General features: G+C 39.8%; 1 protein-coding gene across 1 annotated transcript in view; it reads left to right on the top strand.

Moving 5' to 3' along the window:
* Nucleotides 1-6824: 6824 nt before the first annotated feature.
* The window catches only part of MFN1 (mitofusin 1), a 34860-nt gene continuing 18060 nt past the window's right edge, over nt 6825-23624 (top strand). The window contains exons 1-7 of the mRNA XM_065942777.1: nt 6825-6952; nt 9739-9854; nt 12254-12389; nt 13734-13896; nt 17055-17179; nt 19515-19623; nt 21215-21322. Coding sequence (XP_065798849.1) covers nt 9743-9854; nt 12254-12389; nt 13734-13896; nt 17055-17179; nt 19515-19623; nt 21215-21322 — 753 coding nt within the window. The 5' untranslated portion in view covers nt 6825-6952; nt 9739-9742. The remainder of the gene's footprint in view (nt 6953-9738; nt 9855-12253; nt 12390-13733; nt 13897-17054; nt 17180-19514; nt 19624-21214; nt 21323-23624) is intronic.

Below are 23624 nucleotides of genomic sequence, written 5' to 3'. Positions count from 1 at the left end.
ATACTGGAATAATACTCAGCCATAAAAAGAATGAAATACTATAATGCCATTTGTAGCAACATAGGTGCACCTAGAGATTATACTAAGTGAAATAAGTCAGAGAAAGACAAATATCATATCGTATCACTTACATGTGAAATCTTTTTAAAAAATGATACAAATAAACTTATTTATAAAACAGAAAAAGAATCACAGACATAGAAAAAAAAACTTATGGTTCCCAAAGGGGAAAAGAGCAGAAAGGAAGGGATGAATTAGAAGTTTGGGATAAGCAGATACAAACTACTATATATAAAATAGGTAAACAGAAATGTCCCACTGTATAGCACAGGGAGCTATATTCAATAATTCAATATCTTGTAATAAACTGTAATAGAAAAAATCTGAAAAAGGAATTGTATATGTGTGTGTGTATATATATGTATATAAAACTGAATCACTTTGCTGTACATCAGAAACTAACAAAACATCATACATGAATTAAACTTCAATTTGTTGACAAAAAAATAAGCTAAAAAGAAAAGAGAATTTAGTCCATCCAAACTGAGGATTATAACACAGGAAACAAATTCTCAGAAGCTCTAAGAGTTGCTTCATTGGTCAGGAGTTAGAGATGCAGTTTTTCTCTTTTTTTTTTGAGATGCAGTTTTATAGATTTTTGAGACAAATTATATAACATATTGACAGGTTAGCATTGTATGGATAGTTCAATCAACCAAGTTTTTTTTTTTTCTTTTTCAATTATGCATGTGCAGACAAGGCTTTGGTCAGTGCCACCCCTTGTGCCCTTGCCTGAGATGAAAAAAATACATTAAGCATAGAATTACAATGTAATTCTCTCTTGTGAAGAATGGGGCCAACCTTTTCTCATAGGGTGATTTCATCCTCCTGCTTTGAGAAGGTCTGTTTAATGTGTAATGTAGATGCACACTGCACATGGTGAAAGGTCTGACATGAAGGGAGCATGTCATTTGTCTTCCTTTATTTTAGTCTGATTGTCCTTCCACAGAATATTTAAGATTTTCCTTACCAAAAATTTTTAAAGGGTGAAAAACCAAACCATGCTCTAAGGAAAATACAAGTGTAATAGGTTGGACATTTTCTCCCCCAAATATGTGTCCAAGTTCTAACTGTTGATATCTCTGAATATGATCTTACTCAGAAATAGCACCTTTGAAGATCTAATTAAGTTAAGGATCTTGAGATGAGATCATGGATTTAGGAGCCAAGATCCCAATCCCCATACTGGATCTAGTGACCAGTGTCCATATAAAAGAAAGGAGAGAGAGATTTTAGACAAGGGCAGAAGGTCATATGAAGATAGGGGCAGAGATTGGTGGGTGACATGTATCCTTAAGCCAGGGCTTCCCTGGTGGCTCAGATGGTAAGAGAATCTGCCTGCAATGCAGGAGATGTCAACCAGGGAATGCCTCTAGCCAGTAGAAACTGGAAAAGGCAAGGAAGGAACCTCCCCCTGGAAACTCCAGAGAGAACTTAGTCCTGCAGACACTTAGATTGTAGACAATATGGCCTCCATAAGACTGTGAGAGAATTAAAATTTTGTTTGAAACAAAAGCAAAAAGCACAAGGGCAAGTCATCAGTAAGGCTTGGGCAGGAACTAACAGTCGATCCTGCAGTCCACAGGCAGAATGCCTTTATTAGGCAATTATCAGATCTGCTCTTAAAATCTTTTAACTGATTGGATCACCCAGTATCTGAATTAACCTCTTTTACATTCAGTTCAGTCCCTCAGTCGTGTCCGACTCTTTGTGACACCATGGACGGCAGCCCGCCAGGCTTCCCTGTCCATCACCAATTCCCGGAGCTTACTCAAACTCATGTCCATTGAGTCACTGATGCCATCCAACCATCTCATCCTCTGTCATTCCCTTCTCCTCCCACCTTCAATCTCTCGCAGCATGAGGGTCTTTTCAAATGAGTCAGTTCTCCCCATCAGATGGCCAAAATATTGCAGTTTCAGCTTCAACATCAGTCCTTCCAAAGAATATTCAGGACTGATTTCCTTTAGGATGGACTAGTTGGATCTCCTGGCAGTCCAGGGACTCTCAAAAGTCTCCTCCAACATCACAGTTCAAAAGCATCAATTCTTCAGCACTCAGCTTTCTTTATAGTTCAACTCTCACACCCATACATGACTACTGGAAAAACCATAGCTTTGACTAGACGGACCTTTGTTGGTAAATGTCTCTGCTTTTGAACATGCTATCTAGGTTGGTCATAGCTTTTCTTCCCAGGAGCAAGTGTCTTAATTTCATGGCTTCAGTCACCATCTGCAGTGATTTTGGAGCCCCAAGAAAATAAAGTCAGCCACTGTTTCCCCATCTATTTGCCATGAAGTGATAGGACTGGTGCCATGAACTTAGTTTTCTGGATATTGAGCTTTAAGCCAACTTTTTCACTCTCCTCTTTCACTTTCATCAAGAGGCTCTTCAGTTCTTCGCTTTCTTCCTTAAGGGTGGTGTCATCTGCAGATCTGAGGTTATTTATATTTCTCCTGGCAATCTTGATTCCAGTTTCTGCTTCATCCAGTCCAGAATTTCACATGATGTACTCTGCATATAAGTTTAATAAGCAGGGTGACAATATATAGCCTTGACATACTTCTTTCCCAATTAGGAATCAGTCTGTTGTCCATGTCCAGTTCTAACTGTTGCTTCCTGACCTGCATACAGATTTCCCAAGAGGCAGGTCAGGTGGTCTGGTATTCACATCTCTTTCACAATTTTCCAAAGTTTGTTGTGATCCACACAGTCAAAGGCTTTGGCATGGTAAATAAAGCAAAAATAGATGTTTTCCTGGAACTCTTGTTTTTTCAATGATCCAACGGATGTTGGCAGTTTGATCTCTGGTTCCTCTGCCTTTTCTAAATCCAGCTTGAACATCTGGAAGCTCATGGTTCATGTATTGTTGAAGCCTGGCCTGGAGAATTTTGAGCATTACTTTACTAATGTGTGAGATGAGTGCAGTTGCGCAGTAGTTTGAGCATTCTTTGGCACTGCCTTTCTTTGGGATTGTAATGAAAACTGACCTTTTCCAGACCTGTGGCCACTGCTGACTTTTCCATATTTGTGGGCATGCTGAATGTGGCACTTTAACAGCATCGTCTTCTAGGATCTGAAATAGCTCAATTGGAATTCCATCACCTCCATTAGCTTTGTTCATAGTGATGCTTCTTAAGGCCCACTTGACTTTGCATTGCAGGATGTCTGGCTCTAGGTGAGTGATAACACAATTGTGGTTACCTGGATCATGAAGATCTGTTTTGTCTAGTTCTTCTGTGTATTCTTGCCATTTCTTCTTAATATCTTATGCTACTGTTAGGTCCATACCATTTCTGTCCTTTATTGTGCCCAACTTTGCATGAAATATTCCCTTGGTGTCTCTAATTTTCTTTAAGAGATCTCTAGTCTTTCTCATTCTATTGTTTCCCACTATTTCTTTGCATTGATCACTGAGGAAGGCTTTCTTATCTCTCCTTGCTATTCTTTGGAACTCTGCATTGAAATGGGTATATCTTTCCTTTTCTCCTTTGCCTTTCACTTCTCTTCATTTCACAGCTGTTTGTAAGGCCTCAGCAGACAACCATCTTGCCTTTTTGCATTTCTTTTTCTTGGGGATGGTCTTGATCACTGCCTTTTGTACAATGTCATGAATCTCTGTCCATAATTCTTCAGGCACTTTGTCTATCAGATCTAATCCCTTGAATCTATTTCTCACTTCTACTGTATAATTTTAAGGGATTTGATTTAGGTCATACCTGAATGGTCTATGAATGGTCTAGTTGTTTTCCCTACTTTCTTCAATTTAAGTCTGAATTTGGCAATGAGGAGTTCATGACCTGAGCCACAGTTCAGCTCCCAGACTTGTTTTTGCTGACTGTATAGAGCTTCTCCATCTTTTACATAGTCAACTGACTATAGATGTTAATCACAAATAATCTCCCAGAAATACCTAGGGTTAGTGTTTGGTTGAATAACTGGATACTAGCTCCTACCATAAAGTAGGTATTAGTATTCTGCATTTGTGGATGAAGTACCTAGGGCTCAGAAGGATAAAGGGGCGTCAATTGCAAAACTGTGTCTCTTGCCAACTAGAGAAAGTCCCAGGACTTTCCTTTGAGTCATGTGCAGAACAGGAGCAGCAACACTCAAGGGATGTTAGAAATGCACACTTGGACCCAGTGAATCAGAATCTGCAGTTTAATAAGATCCTCAAGTACAAAATTCCTGAGTACAAAATTTGAGAAGCACTAGTCATGGTTGGAGGAGAAGGCAATGGCATCCCACTCCAGTACTCTTGCCTGGAAAATCCCGTGGACGGTGGAGCCTGGTAGGTTGGAGTCCATGGGGTCGCTAAGAGTCGAACACGACTAAGCGACTTCACTTTCACTTTTCATTTTCACTCATTGGAGAAGGAAATGGCAACCCACTCCAGTGTTCTTGACTGGAGAATCCCAGAGACAGGGGAGCCTGGTGGGCTGACATCTATCAGGTCACACAGAGTCGGACACGATTGAAGTGACTTAGCAGCAGTCATGGTTGGAAAAGGTCAATTTTCAAACCAATTCCAAATAAAGGCAATGCCAAAGAATGCTCAAACCACTGCACAATTGCACTCATCTCACATGCTAGTAAAGTAAGGCTCAAAATTCTCCAAGCCAGGCTTCAGCGATACGTGACATGAACTTCCAGATGTTCAAGCTGGATTTATAAAAGGCAGAGGAACCAGAGATCAAATTGCCAACATCCGCTGGATCATCGAAAAAGCAAGAGAGTTCCAGAAAAACATCTATTTCTGCTTTATTGACTATGCCAAAGCCTTTGACTGTGTGGGTCACAACGAACTGTGGAAAATTCTGAAAGAGATGGGAATACCAGACCACCTGACCTGCCTCTTGAGAAATCTGTATGCAGGTCAGGAAGCAACAGTTAGAACTGGACATGGAACAACAGACTGGTTCCAAATAGGAAAAGGAGTACATCAAGGCTGTATATTGTCACCCTGCTTATTTAACTTATATGCAGAGTACATCACGAGAAACACTGGGCTGGATGAAGCACAAACTGGAATCAAGACTGCCAGGAGAAATATCAATAACCTCAGATATGCAGATGACACCACCCTTATGGCAGAAAGTGAAGAAGAACTAAAGGGCCTCTTGATGAAAGTGGAAGAGGAGAGTGAAAAAGTTGGCTTTAAGCTCAACACTCCGAAAACTAAGATCATGGCATCCGGTCCCATCACTTCATGGCAAATAGATGGGATAACAATGGAAACAGTGACAGACTTTATTTTTGGGGCTCCAAAATCACTGCAGATGGTGACTGCAGGCATGAAATTAAGAGATGCTTCATCCTTGGAAGGAAAGTTATGACCAACCTAGACAGCATTAAAAAGGAGAGACATTACTTTGCCAACAAAGGTCCATCTAGGCAAAGCTATGGTTTTTCCAGTAGTCATGTACGGATGCGAGTTGGACGATAAAGAAAACTGAGCGCTGAAGAATTGATGCTTTTGAACTGTGGTGTTGTAGAAGACTCTTGAGGGTGCCTGGACTGCAAGGAGATCCAACTAGCCCATCCTAAAGGAAATCAGTCCTTGATATTCTTTGGAAGGACTGATGCTGAAGCTGAAACTCCAGTACTTTGGCCACCTGATGCACAGAACTGACTCATTTGAAAAGACCCTGATGCTGGGAAAGATTGAAGGCAGGAGAAGGGGACGACAGAGGGTGAAATGGTTGGATGGCATCACCAACTCAGTGGACATGAGTTTGGGTAAACTTCGGGAGTTGGTGATGGACAGGCAGGCTGAGCTGCTGCGGTCCATGGGGTCGCAAAGAGTCGGCCACGACTGAACTGAACTGAACTGAGTCAAGGATTGGCTCCGTGATAAATAATCCGCTTGCAAAGGCGGGAGACAGGTTGGATCCCTGAACCTGGAAGATCCCCTGGAGTAAGAAATGGCAACCTCGTCAGGTATTCTTGCCTGGAAAATTTTGTGCACAGAGGAGTCTGGAACGCTAGAGTCCATGGGGTCGCAAAGAGTTGGACACGCGAAGAGCTGGATACAAGTTAGCGCGCGCGCGCGCGCGCGCACACACACACACACACACACACACACACACACACACACACAGCTAAGGTAGTCACACACACACACACACACACACACACACACAGCTAAGGTAGTCACACACACACACACACACAGCTAAGGTAGTCACACACACACACACACACACACACACACACAGCTAAGGTAGTCACACACACACACACACACACACACACACAGCTAAGGTAGTCACACACACACACACACACACAGCTAAGGTAGTCACACACACACACACACACACACAGCTAAGGTAGTCACACACACACACACACACACACACACACACACACACACACACACACACACACACACACACACACACACACACACAGCTAAGGTAGTCTATAAGTCAAAAGGTTTTTCTTTATTGCTGATGGCCGAGCAAGCAGGATTCCTTGTTTTGCGCCACAACCCAACCTCATCTCGCCGCACCTGTCCTCCTTTTCGCTCTTCCTCACTACACCAACCACTGGCAGCTAGCGACGCCGAGGCTGGGCAGAGCTTTGGAAATTTTGAAGGCAGAGGGAGGCGAAGCAGAAACTAGGGGAACTGAAAAACATTCTTGTAGCAGCATTCCCTGCCAACAAAAACTCTTTGCCCTGTGCCCTTAAGAAATATGACCTTCGGCGAAGACGCACTTCCGGTCATGGAGCCAAACAAAATCCGGGAGGCCAAGAGGCCGGAAGTAACCGCCCTCGCGCCTCTCCTCCCGCCCCCTCTTAATTTCCCAGCGTCTTTTGGGAGAATGAGGCTGCTTGAGGGCTGTGGCTGAGGTGCGGTTGCTGGGTGACAAGTCGGAGCCCGGACTGGGTGAGTGCCCGCTGTCTCGGCCGCGGATCGGTTCACTTTGCTCGGGTGACCTTCGTCCTGCCGGGGATAGAGGGCAGGGAGTCGTGCGCGGGGCGCTCTGTGAAGAGGCGCCGCCGCGGGGTCTGCGGCAAAGGAGCGAGCTGGAGGGGTTGCGAGTGGGGCCAGCGCCCGGGTCGGGCCCGCGGAGCCCGCGAGGTCAGTGCCCAAGGAGTCGGGCGGCCGGGCCCGGGCCAGGGCTCGCGGGACGGGGGTGGGGTCTGGCCCCGAGCCCCGCAGGCGGGGCTCCCGCGCCTGGTGTGGAGGACGGGAAAGGCCTTTCTCCAAGGAAGGCGTTCACAACCAGCTGAACCGGGTGGTTATTCTCACCGTGTTTTCTCTCGCAGCCATTCGGTCAGTCATTTCCTGACCCCTTGAAAGTCTCAGCCTTTTTTATGGCTGCTCTGCTCCATTTTACACACACGCACACAGAGATTAGACAGGTGTGTGATCGGTTTTGTTGGGTGCTCTTTATGAGAAGCTACCACCAAAAATTATTTTTTTAACTTAAATTCCTGTAAGTAAGTTCTTGTTACTTTGGCTGGAAACGTTGATGCTCTTTATGAGGCTTGTCTCCATATTTGCTGCGATGAGAACTACTACTTTCTAAACGTTTGTATTGCTTTTTTTAAAGCTTGCCTCCTTACTTGTTGCGACGAAAACTAATTTCTAAACGTTAGTATTGCATCAAACGTTAATATGATGTTGGAAGTTTTATTTACTCACTCTGCCTATCCACCTTCACCCACCTAGAGGTCAAGGTTGAGAGACAGTAACTTATTGTTGGTGAACTTGGCTTCATCTCACTCATCCTGTTCCCTGATGTAGTTAAGTCACATGCACTCTTACTAGCATGAAAACAAATAACCCATTCAAAACAATGGGCAGAAGACCTGAATAGACATTTCTCCAAAGAGGACATACAGATGACCAATAGGCACATGAAAAGATGTTCAACTTCAGTAGTTATTGGAGAAGTGCAAATCAAAACTAAAATGAGATATCACCTCACAGCGTTTAGAATGGCTGTCATCAAAAAATCCAAAAACAACAAATGCTGGAGAGGGTGTGGAGAGAAAAGAACCCTTCTATATTGCTTATGGGAATGTAATAGTCACTATGGGAATCAATATTGTCACTATGGAGAGCAGTATGGAGGTTCCTTAAAAAACTAAAAATAGAGCTACCATATGATCCAGCAATCCCACTCCTGGGCATATATCTGCAAAAGAACGTCCAAAAGGATTCATGCACCTCAGTGTTCATTGCAACGCTGTTTACAATAGCCAAGACACTGAGGAAACCTAAATGTCTATCTACAGAGGACAGGATAAAAAAGATGCAGTACATATATTACAATGCAATATTACTCATCCATTAAAAAGAATGAAATAATACCCTTTGCAGCAACATGGATGGACCTAGAGAGTGTCATACTTAGTTAAATGAGTCAGAGAAGGAGAAATATCCTATGACATCCCTTATATGTGGAATCTGAAAAGAAATATACAAATAAATTTACAAAACAGAAAAAGACTCATAGACTTAGAAAAGGAACTCATGGTTGCCAGGGGAAGGGATAGTTAGGGACTTTGAGAATGTCATGTACACACTGCTGCTGCTGCTGCTGCTGCTGCTAAGTCTCTTTGGTCGTGTGCGACCCCATAGATGGCAGCCCACCAGGCTCCCGTCCCTGGGATTCTCCAGGCAAGAATACTGGAGTGGGTTGCCATTGCCTTCTCCAGTGCATGAAAGTGAAAAGTGAAAGTGAAGTCGCTCAGTCGTGTCCAACTCTTAGTGACCCCATGGACTGCAGCCGCCCAGGCTTCTCCATCCATGGGATTTTCCAGGCAAGAGTACTGGAGTGGGGTGCCATTGCTGTCTCCGCATGTACGCACTGCTATATATAAAATGGATAATCAATAAGTACCTACTGTATAGCACATGGGACTCTGCTTCATGTTATTTGCTAGCCTAGATGGGAGAAGGGTTTGGGGGAGAATGGATACATGTATATATATGGCTTCCTAGGTGATGCTAGTGGTAAAGAACCCACTTGCCAATGCAGGAGACACAGTTTCAATCCCTGGGTCAGAAAGATCCCCTGGAGGAGGGCATGGCAATCCACTTAAGTATTCTTGCCTGAAGAATCATGGGGTTGCAAAGAGTCGGACACGACTGAAGTGACTTAGCCCACCTATGTATGGCTGAGTACCTTCAAGGTTCACCTGAAACTGCCACAACATTGTTAATCGACTATATCCCAGTACAAAATAAAAAATTTAAAGTTTGGGGGGAAAATAGAGTCACATGCACTCAGAATTTGGCTAGTTTTCATCATCAGCAAAGGGAAATAAATAGAAATTGCTATCAAATTTTGGGCAATAGACTTCACATATTTTAGTGGAATATTGCCCAAAAGTAGTCTTTAATTGTCTGAGTAGATCACTTCTCTCCCAAAAATAGCTACATCAAAATATTTAGGGGGACTTCCCTGGTGGTACAATGGCTAAGACTCCACACTCCCAATGCAGGGGGCCTGAGTTTGATCCCTGGTTGGGGAACTAGATCCCACATGCCACCATTAAGAGCTTGAATGCTGCAGCTGAAAAGCCCACAAACTATAACTAAGACCCAGCAGAGCCAAATAAATGTTTTGGAAGTTTGTTTCATTGGGGAGTCAGTGTTGCTGAAAAGTGTCATTAACTCATGTGTCTTTAATTTGTACTTTTCTAACATTTTATTTTCAGCATAATGGCAGAAACTGCTTCTCCACTGAAGCACTTCGTGCTGGCTAAGAAGACAATTACAGCAATCTTCGACCAGTTACTGGAGTTTGTTACTGAAGGATCACATTTTGTTGAAGGTTAATATCTCTAAGTTTTTAAAATAATTACTTTTGAAAATATATAAAGATCCTTTATTCTTTCAACCTTGGATACTGAACACGTACAGAGCATTGTGCTATATGAGATACCGTAACAAAACCCATTTCTGCTGACCAAAGGAGGAACATTGAATTATATTAATAGCAACTAAGAAAGAAGTATATGTGTGAGGTCCTGTTCTAAGTACTTAATAATAGCTCATTTAATACTCAAATCAACACTGAGGAAGATTTTAATCACACTCATTTTTTTTTTGGTTTTGTTTTATTTATTTATTTATATTGTAGTGGTTTTTGCCATACATTGACATGAATCAGCCATGGGTTTACATGTGTTCCCCATCCCGATCCCCCACCCCCCCGCCTCCCTCCCCATCCCATCCCTCTGGGTCTTCCCAGTGCACCAGCCCTGAGCACTTGTCTCATCCATCCAACCTGGGCTAGTGGTCTGTTTCACCCTTGATAGTATACTTGTTTCAGTGCTATTCTCTCAGAACATCCCACCCTCGCCTTCTCCTACAGAGTCCCAAAGTCTGTTCTGTACATCTGTGTCTCTTTTTCTGTTTTGCATATTGGGTTATCGTTACCATCTTTTTAAATTGCATATATATGCGTTAGTATACTGCATTGGTCTTTATCTTTCTGGCTTACTTCACTCTGTATAATGGGCTCCAGTTTCATCCATCTCATTAGAACTGATTCAAATGAATTCTTTTTAATGGCTGAGTAATATTCCATTGTGTATATGTACCATAGCTTCCTTATCCATTTGTCTGGTGATGGGCATCTAGGTTGCTTCCATGTCCTGGCAATTATAAACAGTGCTGCGATGAACATTGGGGTACACGTGTCTCTTTCAGATCTAGTTTCCTCGGTGTGTATGCCCAGGAGTGGGATTGCTGGGTAATATGGCAGTTCTATTTCCAGTTTTTTAAGGAATCTCCGCACTGCTCTCCATAGCGGCTGTACTAGTTTGCAATCACACACACTTTAAAGATAAAGGACCTAAGGCACAGAAAAGGTAAGCAGCTTACCAAAGATCACACAACTTGTAAATGCCCAGACTAAAAAGTGAGGCAGCCCACATTTAGCCATTATACTTATCTCCCTGTCAACTCAACAGTTAAGTCAACATGTCAGATCTGTTTTAGTGAAAAGTGAGACAGGAAAGCTGTGACAAACCTAGACATTGTATTAAAAGCAGAGACATCACTTCGCCAACAAAGGTCCGTATTGTCAAAGCTATGGCTTTTCCAGTAGTCAAGTATGGATGTGAAAGTTGGACCATAAAGGCCGAGCACCACAGAATTGATGCTTTTGAACTGTGGTGCTAGAAAAGACTCTTAAGAGTCCCTTGGAGAGCAAGGAGATCAAACCAGTCAGCCCTAAAGGAAATCAACCCTGAATAGTCATTGGAAGGACTAATGCTAAAGCTGAAACTCCAATTCTTTGGCCACCTGATGCAAAGAGCCAGCTCAGTGGAGTTGGCTGAAGCTTCAATACTTTGGCCACCGGATGCTGGGAAAGATTGAAGGCAAAAGGAGAAGAGGGTGGCAGAGGATGAGATGGTTAGATAACATCACCGACTCAATGGACATGAATTTGAGCAAACTCTGGGAGATAGTGAAGGACAGGGAAGCCTGGCATGCTGCAGTCCATGGCATCACAAAGAGTCAGACAGAGCTTAGCGACTGAACAACCATTACCTATTCAAACCCCACTCTTAGCATGTGAATCCCTCTGCTCAGTTCAAGATTTGAAGCTCCTGTCAGAATGAAATTATAATTGGTGGATATTAGGTTCTAGTTACTCTGTTCAGAAATATGTTTTGGTCTTAAGTGGGTATTTTGTATTAGATGAATAATAAATACCCTTTTGGGTCTTCCCTGGTAGTCCAGTGGCTAAGACTCTGTCCCAGTGCAGGGGACCTAGGTTCAAATCCTGGTCAGGGAACTAGATCCCATATGCTGCAACTAAGACACAGCACAGTCAAATAAACAAACATTTTAAAAATAAATAAATATCCTTTTGACTGGATCCCTGTAATTTTTAGTAATTTTATAATTCTGAGCAGTATTCCTAATGACCTGTTGCAACAAGGCATTCACCTTTTACCAGATATTCAGATCCATGCCATTTTTATTTTCAAATGTCATGTTAATATAGAACAAAACCAAAATGTATGCACATCTTAAGTATTTTATAATTACTGGAGTGGGTTGCCATTTCCTTCTCCAGGGATCTTTCCAACCCAGGAATGAAACCCAGGTCTTCCACACTGCAGGCAGATTCCTTACTGACTGAGCTCTAAGGGAAGCCCTATAATTAATGTAATATTCATCTATATTATTTTATCTAATACCATTTTAATTTTACAGCAACATATAAGAATCCAGAACTTGACCGAGTAGCTACAGAGGATGATCTGATAGAAATACAGAGGTATAAAAGCAAGCTTTCCATCATTGGTGAGGTGCTGTCTCGGAGACACATGAAAGTGGCATTTTTTGGCAGGTAACTCTTTACTATTCTTCTCAAGGATAGTGTTCAGCTTGATCATATCTGCAGCTTTGTTTCTGATGTTTCAGCAAGGGTATTCCTTCTCCTTCTCTTTACAGCAGTTTCTGCTCATATTAAATGTTAAAGCTATTAGCATGTAAAAAAGTTTGTTTGTTTTAGTTCCTGGTATAAAATAAAGCTTTATGAAAGTCATTTCTTTTTTAAGGGTGCTCATCTCTAAGAATTGGCTTCTTAGCCAATTATAAGAATAGAAAAATAGATAATTTGTGACTTACTCTTTTAAATTTCTGTGGATTATCAGGTGTGACTTCCAAAAAGGTTTTCAGCTCCATGATTCCCAGAGGGAGAATAAGATATGCCATTCCTTAAAGAATCTTGTGGAGTGATAAGAGTGATTTCTGCCGCAGCTCATACATTAATTTAGGGACCATTTGTTAACTGTCTATGCACCAGTCACTAGAGATGCAAAGACAAATGACAAGGCCCATACTTGGTTGTTTAGATGTCATGTGGCATCATGTCATGTGACATGTCATTAGGCATAAATGCCTAATAGAGGCATTTATTTACTCATTAAGCTAACCTTGTGGGCCCTCTAAGCTATTTCCCATCTTAGGGCTTTAGCGCTTGGCAGCAGCCTATCTGTAGAATTCTCTGTGTCTTGTTCAGTGTCAAACTCCTTTGCATTCTTTAAGTCTCATTCTAAATGTTAACTGTAGAAACCTTTCCAGACCAAGCTATCTAAGGTATTCCTTTTCAGTTATTCTCTATTAAACCACCTTGTTTATGTCCCTGAAAACTTTTCTTCAAGCTCGTTTTTGTTTGTCTTTTTTGTTATTTGCTTACCCACTTGAGCTTGTGCAGAGTCTAGTATGAAGTAAGTCCATGAAAGAGACCCAACCTCAGGTTAGGGTGGAGTAGAAGTCAGAGTAGGAGGGAAGAGGCTTGTTGGGGAAGTGATGACTCAGTTGTCCCACTTGAGAAGAAGAAATAGGAATGAGTTTTGCATGTAAAGAAAGTTCAGCCCAGATTTAAGAAGATTTAAGAATGGATATTAGACCACACCTTGTTATGGGAATCAAAAAGCAAGAAAGATAAAAAGGGTAAGGGAGGATAGCTTTATGGGAAAGGTAGGATTTGTTTTCCTCCATTTTGTTTTTCTGAAATGTATATTGCTAATAGTTATGTAAATCAAGTTGTCAACTTTTTAATAAAAAATGGAATCTGGTGAAATTTTTGTACAAAATTTGCATTCTAAAAAAGTTGGCCTTTGACCCAGTGAAAGAACAAAATTTTTATCATTATGTTTTGTCATGATTTTGTGTATTCATTCTTCAGAACAAGCAGTGGGAAGAGCTCTGTTATCAATGCCATGTTGTGGGATAAAGTCCTCCCTAGTGGGATTGGCCATACAACCAATTGCTTCCTGAGTGTTGAAGGAACTGATGGAGATAAAGCCTACCTCATGACAGAAGGGTCAGATGAAAAAAAGAGTGTGAAGGTATGCTGTTTGACCTTTAGTAGCATAATGCACCTGAAATAATGTCCTTAACTTGTTCTTTTAGAAGCTTCTGACAAGATGTCTGCATTGCTAGAGATGGAAGAACCATTAGTATTTCTCTTCATAACTTTTAAAACCATCAGTATTATTTTGGATTTTCTCAGATACGTTTGCTTCAGAGCTAAATTCTTGGAAGAATAAAACCTGTCCTTAACTTCAAATGAAGATAAATTAGAATTAAAAGTTTATAAAAATTTTAAAGTATTGTTCCCAGTGAAAAGAACATTACTGAAGTGTGTCATTGCTGTTTAGTCATAAATCTTGTTTCTAAAGAAAACTTTGTTTAAAAAATTGGGCTCTGGAATCTGTTTTTGACCCACACCTGTGCCTTTAGAAACTGTTCTTGTCTTCGGAATATTTGGTAAGCTAATTCATGTCTAAATGCTATACTTTATCAGATAAAGGCCAGTGGTAGTTCCTTGCTGCAGCTAAGTTGCTTCAGTCGTGTCCAACTCTGTGCGACCCCATAGACGGCAGCCCACCAGGCTCCCCCATCCATGGGATTCTCCAGGCAAGAACACTGGAGTGGGGGGCCATTGCCTTCTCCAGTGCATGAAAGTGAAAAGTGAAAGTGAAGTCGCTCAGTCGTGTCTGACTCTTAGCGACCCCGTGGACTGCAGCCCGCCAGGCTCCTCTGTCCATGGGATTCTCCAGGCAGGAGACTGGAGTGGGGTGCCATTGCCTTCTCCAGTAGTCCCCTACCTTGTATAAATTTCTTAAGGAATTCAGTGGCACTAGGTGTTTTCAGCCAAACAAAAAGAAAAAACAATTAGGATGCAAGTTGTTTGCTTTGGTGGATGAAAGCAAGTGGAAAAGGCACTGTTTCTCATTATATTCACTTTAGTCATAAGAGCTTTCCCACAAATACAGAAGTTCAGTATGTGAAGATCCATGCCATTTTAGTTTTGACTAAACTGTAGGTGAATTCATAGGTCTAGTCATCCTCCTGTGAGTTTGCTGTTTGATCAGAGCAGGTAACTCAATCGTTCTAATACCCTTCAGTATTTATTTATGAGCAATAAATGAGATGATATTTATGAAAATATTCAAACTTTTAAGCCATACAGAAGAGTCACAAGTTTGTAATTCTATCAAAAAGTTTATAAAAACAAGCGAAAAAACCACTATCTATCATTGTCACTGCGGAAATTCACTTCAACCTTGATCAGGACTACTGTGGCCATTTGATAATAGATGTTTCCATTTTTAAGTTTCATGTAAATTGCAAAAGAATCATAGAGGTATGTGTTCTGATGCCCTTTCCTTGATTATTAATTTTGTCTTAAGCCCTTTGAACTTAATTGTGTGTTTAACATGTACATGAAAGATAATAAACAAATGTATATCAGAAGTCATCTTGAGAAGTAGAAATACTTTAGGGAGCTTAAACGGAAAGAGAGGACATCAGTCAGTTCAGTTCAATTGCTCAGCCGTGTCCGACTCTTTGTGACTCCATGGACTGCAGCACACCAGGCTTCCCTGTCCATTGCCAACTCCTGGAGTTTACTCAAACTCATGTCCTTTGAGTCAGTGATGCCATCCAACCATCTCATCCTCTGTCGTCCCCTTCTCCTCCTGCCTGCAATCTCTCCCAGCATTAGGAGAGTCAGTTTTTTTAAATGAGTCAGTTCTTTCCATCAGGTGGCCAAAGTATTGTAGTTTCAGCTTTAGCATCAGTCCTTCCAAAGAATATTCAGGACTGATCTCCTTTAGGATGGACTGGTTGGATCTCCTTGCAGTCCAAGGGACTCTCAAGAGTGTTCTCCAACACCACAGTTCAAAAGCATCAATTCTTCGGCGCTCAGTTTTCTTTATAGTCTGACTCTCACATCCATACATGACTACTGGAAAAACCGTAGCTTTGACTAGGCAGACCTTTGTTGGCAAAGTAATGTCTCTCCTCTTTAGTATGCTGTCTAGGTTGGTCATAGCTTTTCTTTTAAGGAGCAAGCGTCTTTTAATTTCATGGCTTCAGTCACCATCTGCAGTGATTTTGGAATACCCCAAAATAGTCCACCAGGAGCACCCCTGGTGGACTTCCCCTGTGGCTCAGATGGTAAAGTGTCTGCCCACACTGTGGGAGACCCTGGTTCAATCCCTAGGTCAGAAAGATCTCCTGGAGAAGAAAATGGTAACCCTCTCAAGTATTCTTGCCTGGAAAATCCCATGGACGGAGGAGCCTGGTACTATAGTCCATGGGGTTGCAGAGTAGGACGTGACTGACTTCATGTTCCTTTCCTTTTCCAAAAATAAAGTCTGTCACTGTTTCCACGGTTTCCCCATCTATTTGCTATGAAATGATGGGACCAGATGCCATGATCTTAGTTTTGTGAATGTTGAGTTTTAAGCCAACTTTTTCAATCTCCTCTTTCACTTTTCATCACAAGGCTTTTTAGTTCCTCTAAACTCTCTGCCGTAAGGGTAGTGTCATCTGCATATCTGAGGTTATTGATATTTCTCCCGGCAGTCTTGATTCCAGCTTGTGCTTCCTCCAGCCCAGTGCATGGGCTGTCACTAACTTGAAAGCACGCGTGTATGCATATTGCCTAGCGACATTCCTTTACCTGCCCCCCATTAGTAAGCAATAAATTCATTTTAGAAGAGTCAGGAAATACAATTAGAAAAAAAGAAAAGAAACTCCACAGCTCACACACTTCCAAAATCAGTGGAAATACTTTGGTATAGAGTTAAATTGGTGTTTCTCTGTATTTTTAAAAGAAAATGGTTTTATATGCTATTTTTTGATTTGCTTTTTTCCCCTTAATATATTGTAGATTTTTTTTCATACATACAGTATAATCAAGTTCAGGTGTTGCATAGGATGCCATTTGTTGGGGCATTTAGAATGTTTCCAGCCCATTGTTTTGCATGATGGTATGAGTCAACTGTTTTCATAGCTGTTATTTTCTTTTTTTCCTACTTGGTAATTTTAAACCTCAGGTTTTTCAAGATTGCCCCAGATGGTTTTATTTCAAATTACATAAAGTTCTGCTTTTTCTACATGTTTTGCAAAAATAAACTTAGCAAGTCCTAATATTTAAAATTTTTCTTGAATTTTGTTACAAGTAGTTTTGTTTTTTCTTTCCTTCCCTTTTTAGACAGTTAATCAGCTGGCCCACGCCCTTCATATGGACAAAGACTTGAAAGCTGGGTGTCTGGTGCATGTGTTTTGGCCAAAGGCAAAATGTGCCCTCTTGAGAGATGACCTGGTTTTAGTAGACAGGTAAAATTATATATGAAATGTTTTCTCATTGTAAAAGTTTTGTTTAATAGAAATGCTGCTTGTATGTAGAATGCAGTACATAAAAATTTTAAATGTTCAATTGCTGCTTTGTTCTCCTTTGCTAGATTGTAACAGAACATTTAAGGTATTATTTTTTATTTTGTTTCTTAATGGTTACATGAAAGTGCTGATTTATCAGTATGATTCTAGTACAGGAAATTTCAAGAACTGACCACTTTTTTCGCTAGACTGACTTTGTAGTTTGGATAATGGGCTGAGCCTTAGACACTGTCTCATTCTAGATACGTTGATTATTGTGGTTTAGTCACTGAGTCGTGTCTGACTCTTGACCCCATGGACTGTAGCCCACCAGGTTCCTCTGTCCATGGGATTTCCCAGGCAAGAATGCTGTGGTGGATTGCCATTTCCTTCTTTAGGGGATCTTCTTGACCTAGGGATCGGACCCACATCCGTGGAAGCCCAGATATCTTTGATAGATAACTCTAACCAGTTATTGTTTTTAATCAGTAATCATTCTTGAGACCTAGTTTCCCAAAATAACTGCTGGACAGTTCATACAGCTTTTTGTTGTTCAAGAATTAATCAAATGCTTTTGTAATTTATTCCCAGCTCTTCTGATTAACCTGATTAATATGCATTTAATATGTTCTTTAAAAATCATCCTACTGCATTGGTGCTTAATAAAATGGTAATGCATGTCCCTTTAACAGAGTCCTTAACAAAAAAAAAGTAGTTAAATGATTTTTTTTTTAAATTATGGTATGCTCTTTTGTTTTCTTAAGTTAAAATTTCAGTGTTTTATGGAAATTTTTTTTTTTATTTGATGAGGGCTTTCCCTTTTGATTGAAACAGTATTTCAAGTAATCAACAGAAATAGCTTGGATGAGACAAAAGGTATGAGAAATAAAAACACTGAGTTTATTTTTTTTATGTTTTAATTTCTTAAATAATTAATTTTTGGCCATACCATGTGGCATATGGCATCTTAGTGCCTCAACCAGGGATTGAACTTGCGCCCCCTAACCATTGAACTGCCAGAGAAATCACCTAAAAATATTTAGTTTAAATATAATAGTTTTAATTTTTCTTTTACTTCATGGCCAGACTGTATCCATGACCCCAACCTGTTTTTCTTGCCAGCTGGTCACAGGATACATCAAGCCAATGTATATACAGTTGGACTGTACTTTTTATAGTATAAATTGTGTATTAGCCTTATTTTTTTTTCTAGTGCTTATTTTCAGCCTCCCAAAGCATAAAGTTTTTTTTTTATTAGAATATAATTGCTTTGTAATGCTGTGTTAGTTTCTGCTGTACAGTGAAGTGAATCAACTACACATATGCATATGTCCCCTCCCTCGGGCCTTCTAGACCTCCCTCCACTCCACCATGCCCTCCCACCCATCACAGAGCACCAAACAGGACTTCTGTGCTTCATTGTGGGTTCCCACTAGCTATCTATTTTAACACATGGTAGTATGTGTGTGTACACACACACACACACACACACATATCAGTCTTAATCTCCCTGAGAAAACCATAATTTAAAAGGACGCATGTACCCCAGTGTTCTTGCAGCACTACTTAAAGTAGTCAGGACAAGGACACAGCCTAAGTATCTAGTGGCAGATTAATGGATAAAGTAGAAGTGGTACATATATATACAGTGAAATATTACTCAGCCATAAAAGGGAAACAAGGTCATTTGTGGAGATGCAGGTGGACCTAGAGAGTCTGACACAGAGAGTAGAGTAAGTCAAAAAAAGAACAAATATCGTATATTAAAGCATAAAGATTTTAAATATTTATCATGTTACTTGTTTTGTCAAAAATCATGAAGTTTTCTCTCTTTAATAAATAAACATTTTTAACATTTGTTTAGTTGTCAGTTGGATAGGCTCTGGGAGTTGTCAGCAGAACAGAAGTATGTAGAGCACAGTTCTCAACTTTCCACAACTGCTCTTTTTTTTTTTTCCCCCACAACTGCTCTTATAGATGAGAAAGTAATTTAAATCTCCTAGGCTTCAAACTGATAACTGGTAGAAATCTTATCCTTTAGACTTCAACTAATTTTTAAAAGTTAAAAAAAATTATCTCTCTGTAATCTAAATTTTCTTTTTAAAGAATGTATAGGGACTTCTTGGAGGCCCAGTGGTTAAGAATCTGCGCTTCTGTGTGGGGGGTGTGAGTTCGATTCCTGATTAGGGAACTGGGATTTCATATCCTACATGCTGTGCAACATGGCCAAAAGAAAAAATACATATGTACACATATATATGTATGTAAAATATAATTCTTACTTTATTCCCCTTAGTCCGGGCACGGATGTCACTACGGAGCTGGATACTTGGATTGATAAGTTTTGCCTAGATGCTGATGTCTTCGTCTTGGTTGCAAATTCCGAATCAACTCTAATGAACACGGTAGGATCTAATCATTCTTTTGTTTGAGTGATAGAATATGAAGTAATATCCTTTCTGATTATGAAAAGTAAGGGAAATCCAAATCGCATATTAGAAGGAAGCTGTAATATCAGGGGTGAATGAAGGGATTTGTGTTTCTTTGGGACTAGAAAGACTGATTTTGGTTTGATGGTTCTAGCTTGTAGTGAGTCTTTGAGTTCAAGGTGTGTTGTTGACATTTACTGTAGTTATTTGCAAGTTTCTAAAGGAACAGACACCAGAATTGTTAGGCTGTTGACTTAAGTATTTTAAATAAGATAGAACATTCCCACCTCACCTCCCTGTCTGGCAGGCAAAGCTTTTCATATTTTGAGTTTTGTCAACTTTCTCACAAAGGTTTACCTGTGTACGCCCTAGATATCTGCTTACCTGTGTACACTCTTAAGCTGCTGTTAAACACAGATTATTTATCCAGGATGTCTAGAACCAGACATATCTCAAATAAACTTTCCGGAGTTTTGATATCTAGTATCCAAAGCTATAGTGTAATTTTTAAACATTATTATTTCTCAAAACCATATAAATGGCCAAACACCATTAAAACCTAGTTGTTACCAACAGGTTCTGTTTTGTCACTGTGTTAATAGTGTTTATGTGGCCTGATCTATATCATAAACCATGTTGCTCTGACAATACTGACAGCTCTTTACAACCTGATGGTATAAAAAATAGGTAAATGTTTAAAATCTGGTTTAGAGTAACTCCATTATTTAGGTGTCAGGTAAGCAAACTTTGATATACATCTTGACTTTGGTACCTATGTTTATGTTATTCTTGGCTCACAATTCTTTTCCCTCTCAATTTTTCCGTCCTTCAAAAAGCCGTTATCAGTACCATCAAACCTATCTTTATCATCACTTCCTCCTTTATAGAAGATTTCTTAATTTCGGTTGGATGTTTATAGCATTTATGGCACATACGTTTTATTGTTTTTTATGATGAAGTGAAGATGAAGTGAAGTCGCTTAGTTGTGTCCGACTCTTTGCGACCCCATGGACTGTGGCCTACTATGCTCCTCCGACCATGGGATTTTCTAGGCAAGAGTACTGGAGTGGGTTGCCATTTCCTTCTCCAGAGGATCTTCCTGACCCAGGGATCGAACCCGGGTCTCCTGCGTTGTAGGCAGACTCTTTACCGTCTGAGCCACAAGGGAAGTCCTATGTTTATTATGATACGTGTGTCTTACATTAATTTACTTAGCCTGAATCTTCAAGATTTGAGGTAGCTTTTTAAAAATACTGTCATATCTAGCAGTATCTTATGTCCTGCATGTAGTAGAAACAGATAAATATTTGTTCAATTGAATTTCAGTAAAGACTCATGAGAGAAGCAGGAAAATCTTAACTTTTGCTTTCTTATATTTTAATTTTGTCATCTCTGGAGGTTTAATGTTCAGAGTGCTTTGGGATCCTTTATCTCAGTAGGTGTTTTGGGTGTTCTCACTGTTGTTAAATGGTTCAAACTTTTAGATTCAAATAAGTTTTCATGTATAAATATAGAAATAAAGTAGCTTTAAAAGTGAACATACTGTTGGGTATTGGGTGTTTTTCAGGAAAAACAGTTTTTTCACAAGGTAAATGAGCGACTTTCCAAGCCTAATATTTTTATCCTGAATAATCGTTGGGATGCCTCTGCATCAGAGCCAGAATATATGGAAGATGTAAGTTACATTTTTTTCCCTTAAGTTTTGAAATATAGTAATGTACATTGGTATCTGAGAAAACAATACACATCATAGAGTAGAACATCATAAGCAGATATTCTTTTGAGAAAAGAGTATAATTGTACACAACCTGAAGTGGATATGTGCTAAGGACAGAGTATTAAGCTACTTTGAAATAAAGGTGTATTATGACAATACTGTCAAATTATTTTAGATCTTGAAACATCCTTTTTAATTCTCTATTTAAGTATAGCATAACAGAAAAGTGTACAAATCATTGGTGTCCAGCTCAGTGAATTTTACAAATTTAATACCTTTGTAAGGGTTCAGGTCGAGAAGGAGAACATTCCAGCACCCCAGTATCCCCCATTTCTAGCTTCTATCCTCCAACCAAAGGATAACCACTTGTGTCTCTGATAGCCTAAATTAATTTTTCTGGTTGTTCAACTTTGTGTAGTGGAACCACATAGGATCTACTTCTGTGTCGGGTTTCTTTGTTCAGTGTTAAATTTGTGACATGTGCATTCTGTTGTGCGTAGATGAAGTATGTTCTCATTGTGTATAGTCTTTCGTCCTGTGAATAACAGTCGGTCTCTTCATTCTGATAGTGACGGGCATTTGGGTAACTTTCCTTCGTTTAGCTATTGTGAACAGTGCTGCTGGGCATCTTCCTGTGTGTGTCTTCTTGTTGCTCACTGGTGTATATTTCTCTTGCATATATACAGCGCTTCTCACTGTGATGGGTTCTGTGCCACTAGCATCTAGTGGGGATGGGCTTGCGATGCTGTTAAATGACCTGTAACACAGAACAGCTCTTGCCCCCAAGCCAGATTTATCTGACTCACAGTGTCAGTAACGCAGGAATCAGTAATCAATGGGTGTAGATCAAGGAGTAGAATTCCTGGATTATAGGTAAAGAATATGCTATTTTAATCAATGCAGCCCAAGAGTTTTTTGAAGTGCTCATATAAGTTTATATTTCTGTCACCACATTGAGAGTGCCACATGATTTGTATCATGGCCAGTGCTTGGTATTTTTTGCTTTCCCTTTAGTCATGCTGGTGGTTTTAAAGACTTTTTAGAAAGGATGAAGAATCTGTCATTTAGTGTACAAGTAATATTTAATTTGCTTGATATTTATTATTTTTTTAAGAAAACTTATAGAGAATTCTTTGGCAGTCCAGTGGTTAGGACTTCATGCTTCCATTGCAGGGGACATGGGTTCAATCCTTGGTTAGGGAACTAAGATCCCACAAGCCACATGGCCTGGTCAAAAACAAACAAAGACTTTAGAAAATACATTAAAAAAATAAAATTTATACTGTCCCATCACTATTCACATGTTAGATTATTTGCTTTCATTCTTCCCCTGACCCCCCAAATTGAAATTTTGCTTAATATGAAACCTTATATCCTGTTTTTAACTCATTTTGTAATTATACTCTTTCAAATCAAGCTCTCATGTAATCACAGAATCAGAAGATAGCACCCAGAGATTGTTCTTCTCCATTCCTCTTTAGTTTAATTTTATTAAGTCTTAACATGGAGATCTCTTATCATAGCCATAATGTTAAAGACTGGTACTAAGCCCTCACTAACTTTTAATCCTTATTCCTAATTTAGATACCCAAGTGCTAATCTTAAACTTAATGTCACAGCTCTAATCCATAGCTAATGTATTCTCCCCAATTTTAATTCCCAGTGTTTTTTGGAAGAAAAATATACCGTTTATGCTCTGATTTCAAAGTAAAACTAACTTCATTATAGCAAATTTATTGTAGCACTTATTTTCTAATTTTAATAGCTTCATTGTAGAAAATTTAGAAAATAAAATCCTAAGGAAGAAATTAAATTGCCACCCATTTTAGTGAGTGTTGCCTGCATGCCACGTATTAATTACATAAATATGCATATACATCATATATCCTTAGTACAGAATTAAGAACCTTTCCCTGTGCCAATAAGTACTAGTATTTGTCTACAATATATTTTTTAATGGTTGTGTAGTATTTAATGGGCCATCAGAATTTTAAATGAAATGTTCAAGGAAGAATCACTAAGTTAAGAGGAAGATTTCTCATCAGCAAGTATCAGACTTCATTTATTAGAATTTTTGGATTTATTTGTTAATTACAAGGCAAAACTAACAAAACATTGTAAAGCAGCTATACTCCAATTTTAAAAAAAAGTAGTTGAAAAAAATAAAGTTATTTAAAAAAAGTATAAGGCAACTGTTACTACATAGTATAGTAATCAGTTCAGTTCATCGCTCAGTTGCGTCCGACTCTTTGCGACCCCA

Source organism: Muntiacus reevesi, chromosome 8 (genome assembly GCF_963930625.1).
Source record: "Muntiacus reevesi chromosome 8, mMunRee1.1, whole genome shotgun sequence".
NCBI classification, from domain to species: Eukaryota; Metazoa; Chordata; class Mammalia; order Artiodactyla; family Cervidae; genus Muntiacus; species Muntiacus reevesi.
The sequence above is the reverse complement of the archived record's forward strand: the minus strand, read 5'-3'. Positions and strand labels throughout refer to the sequence as shown.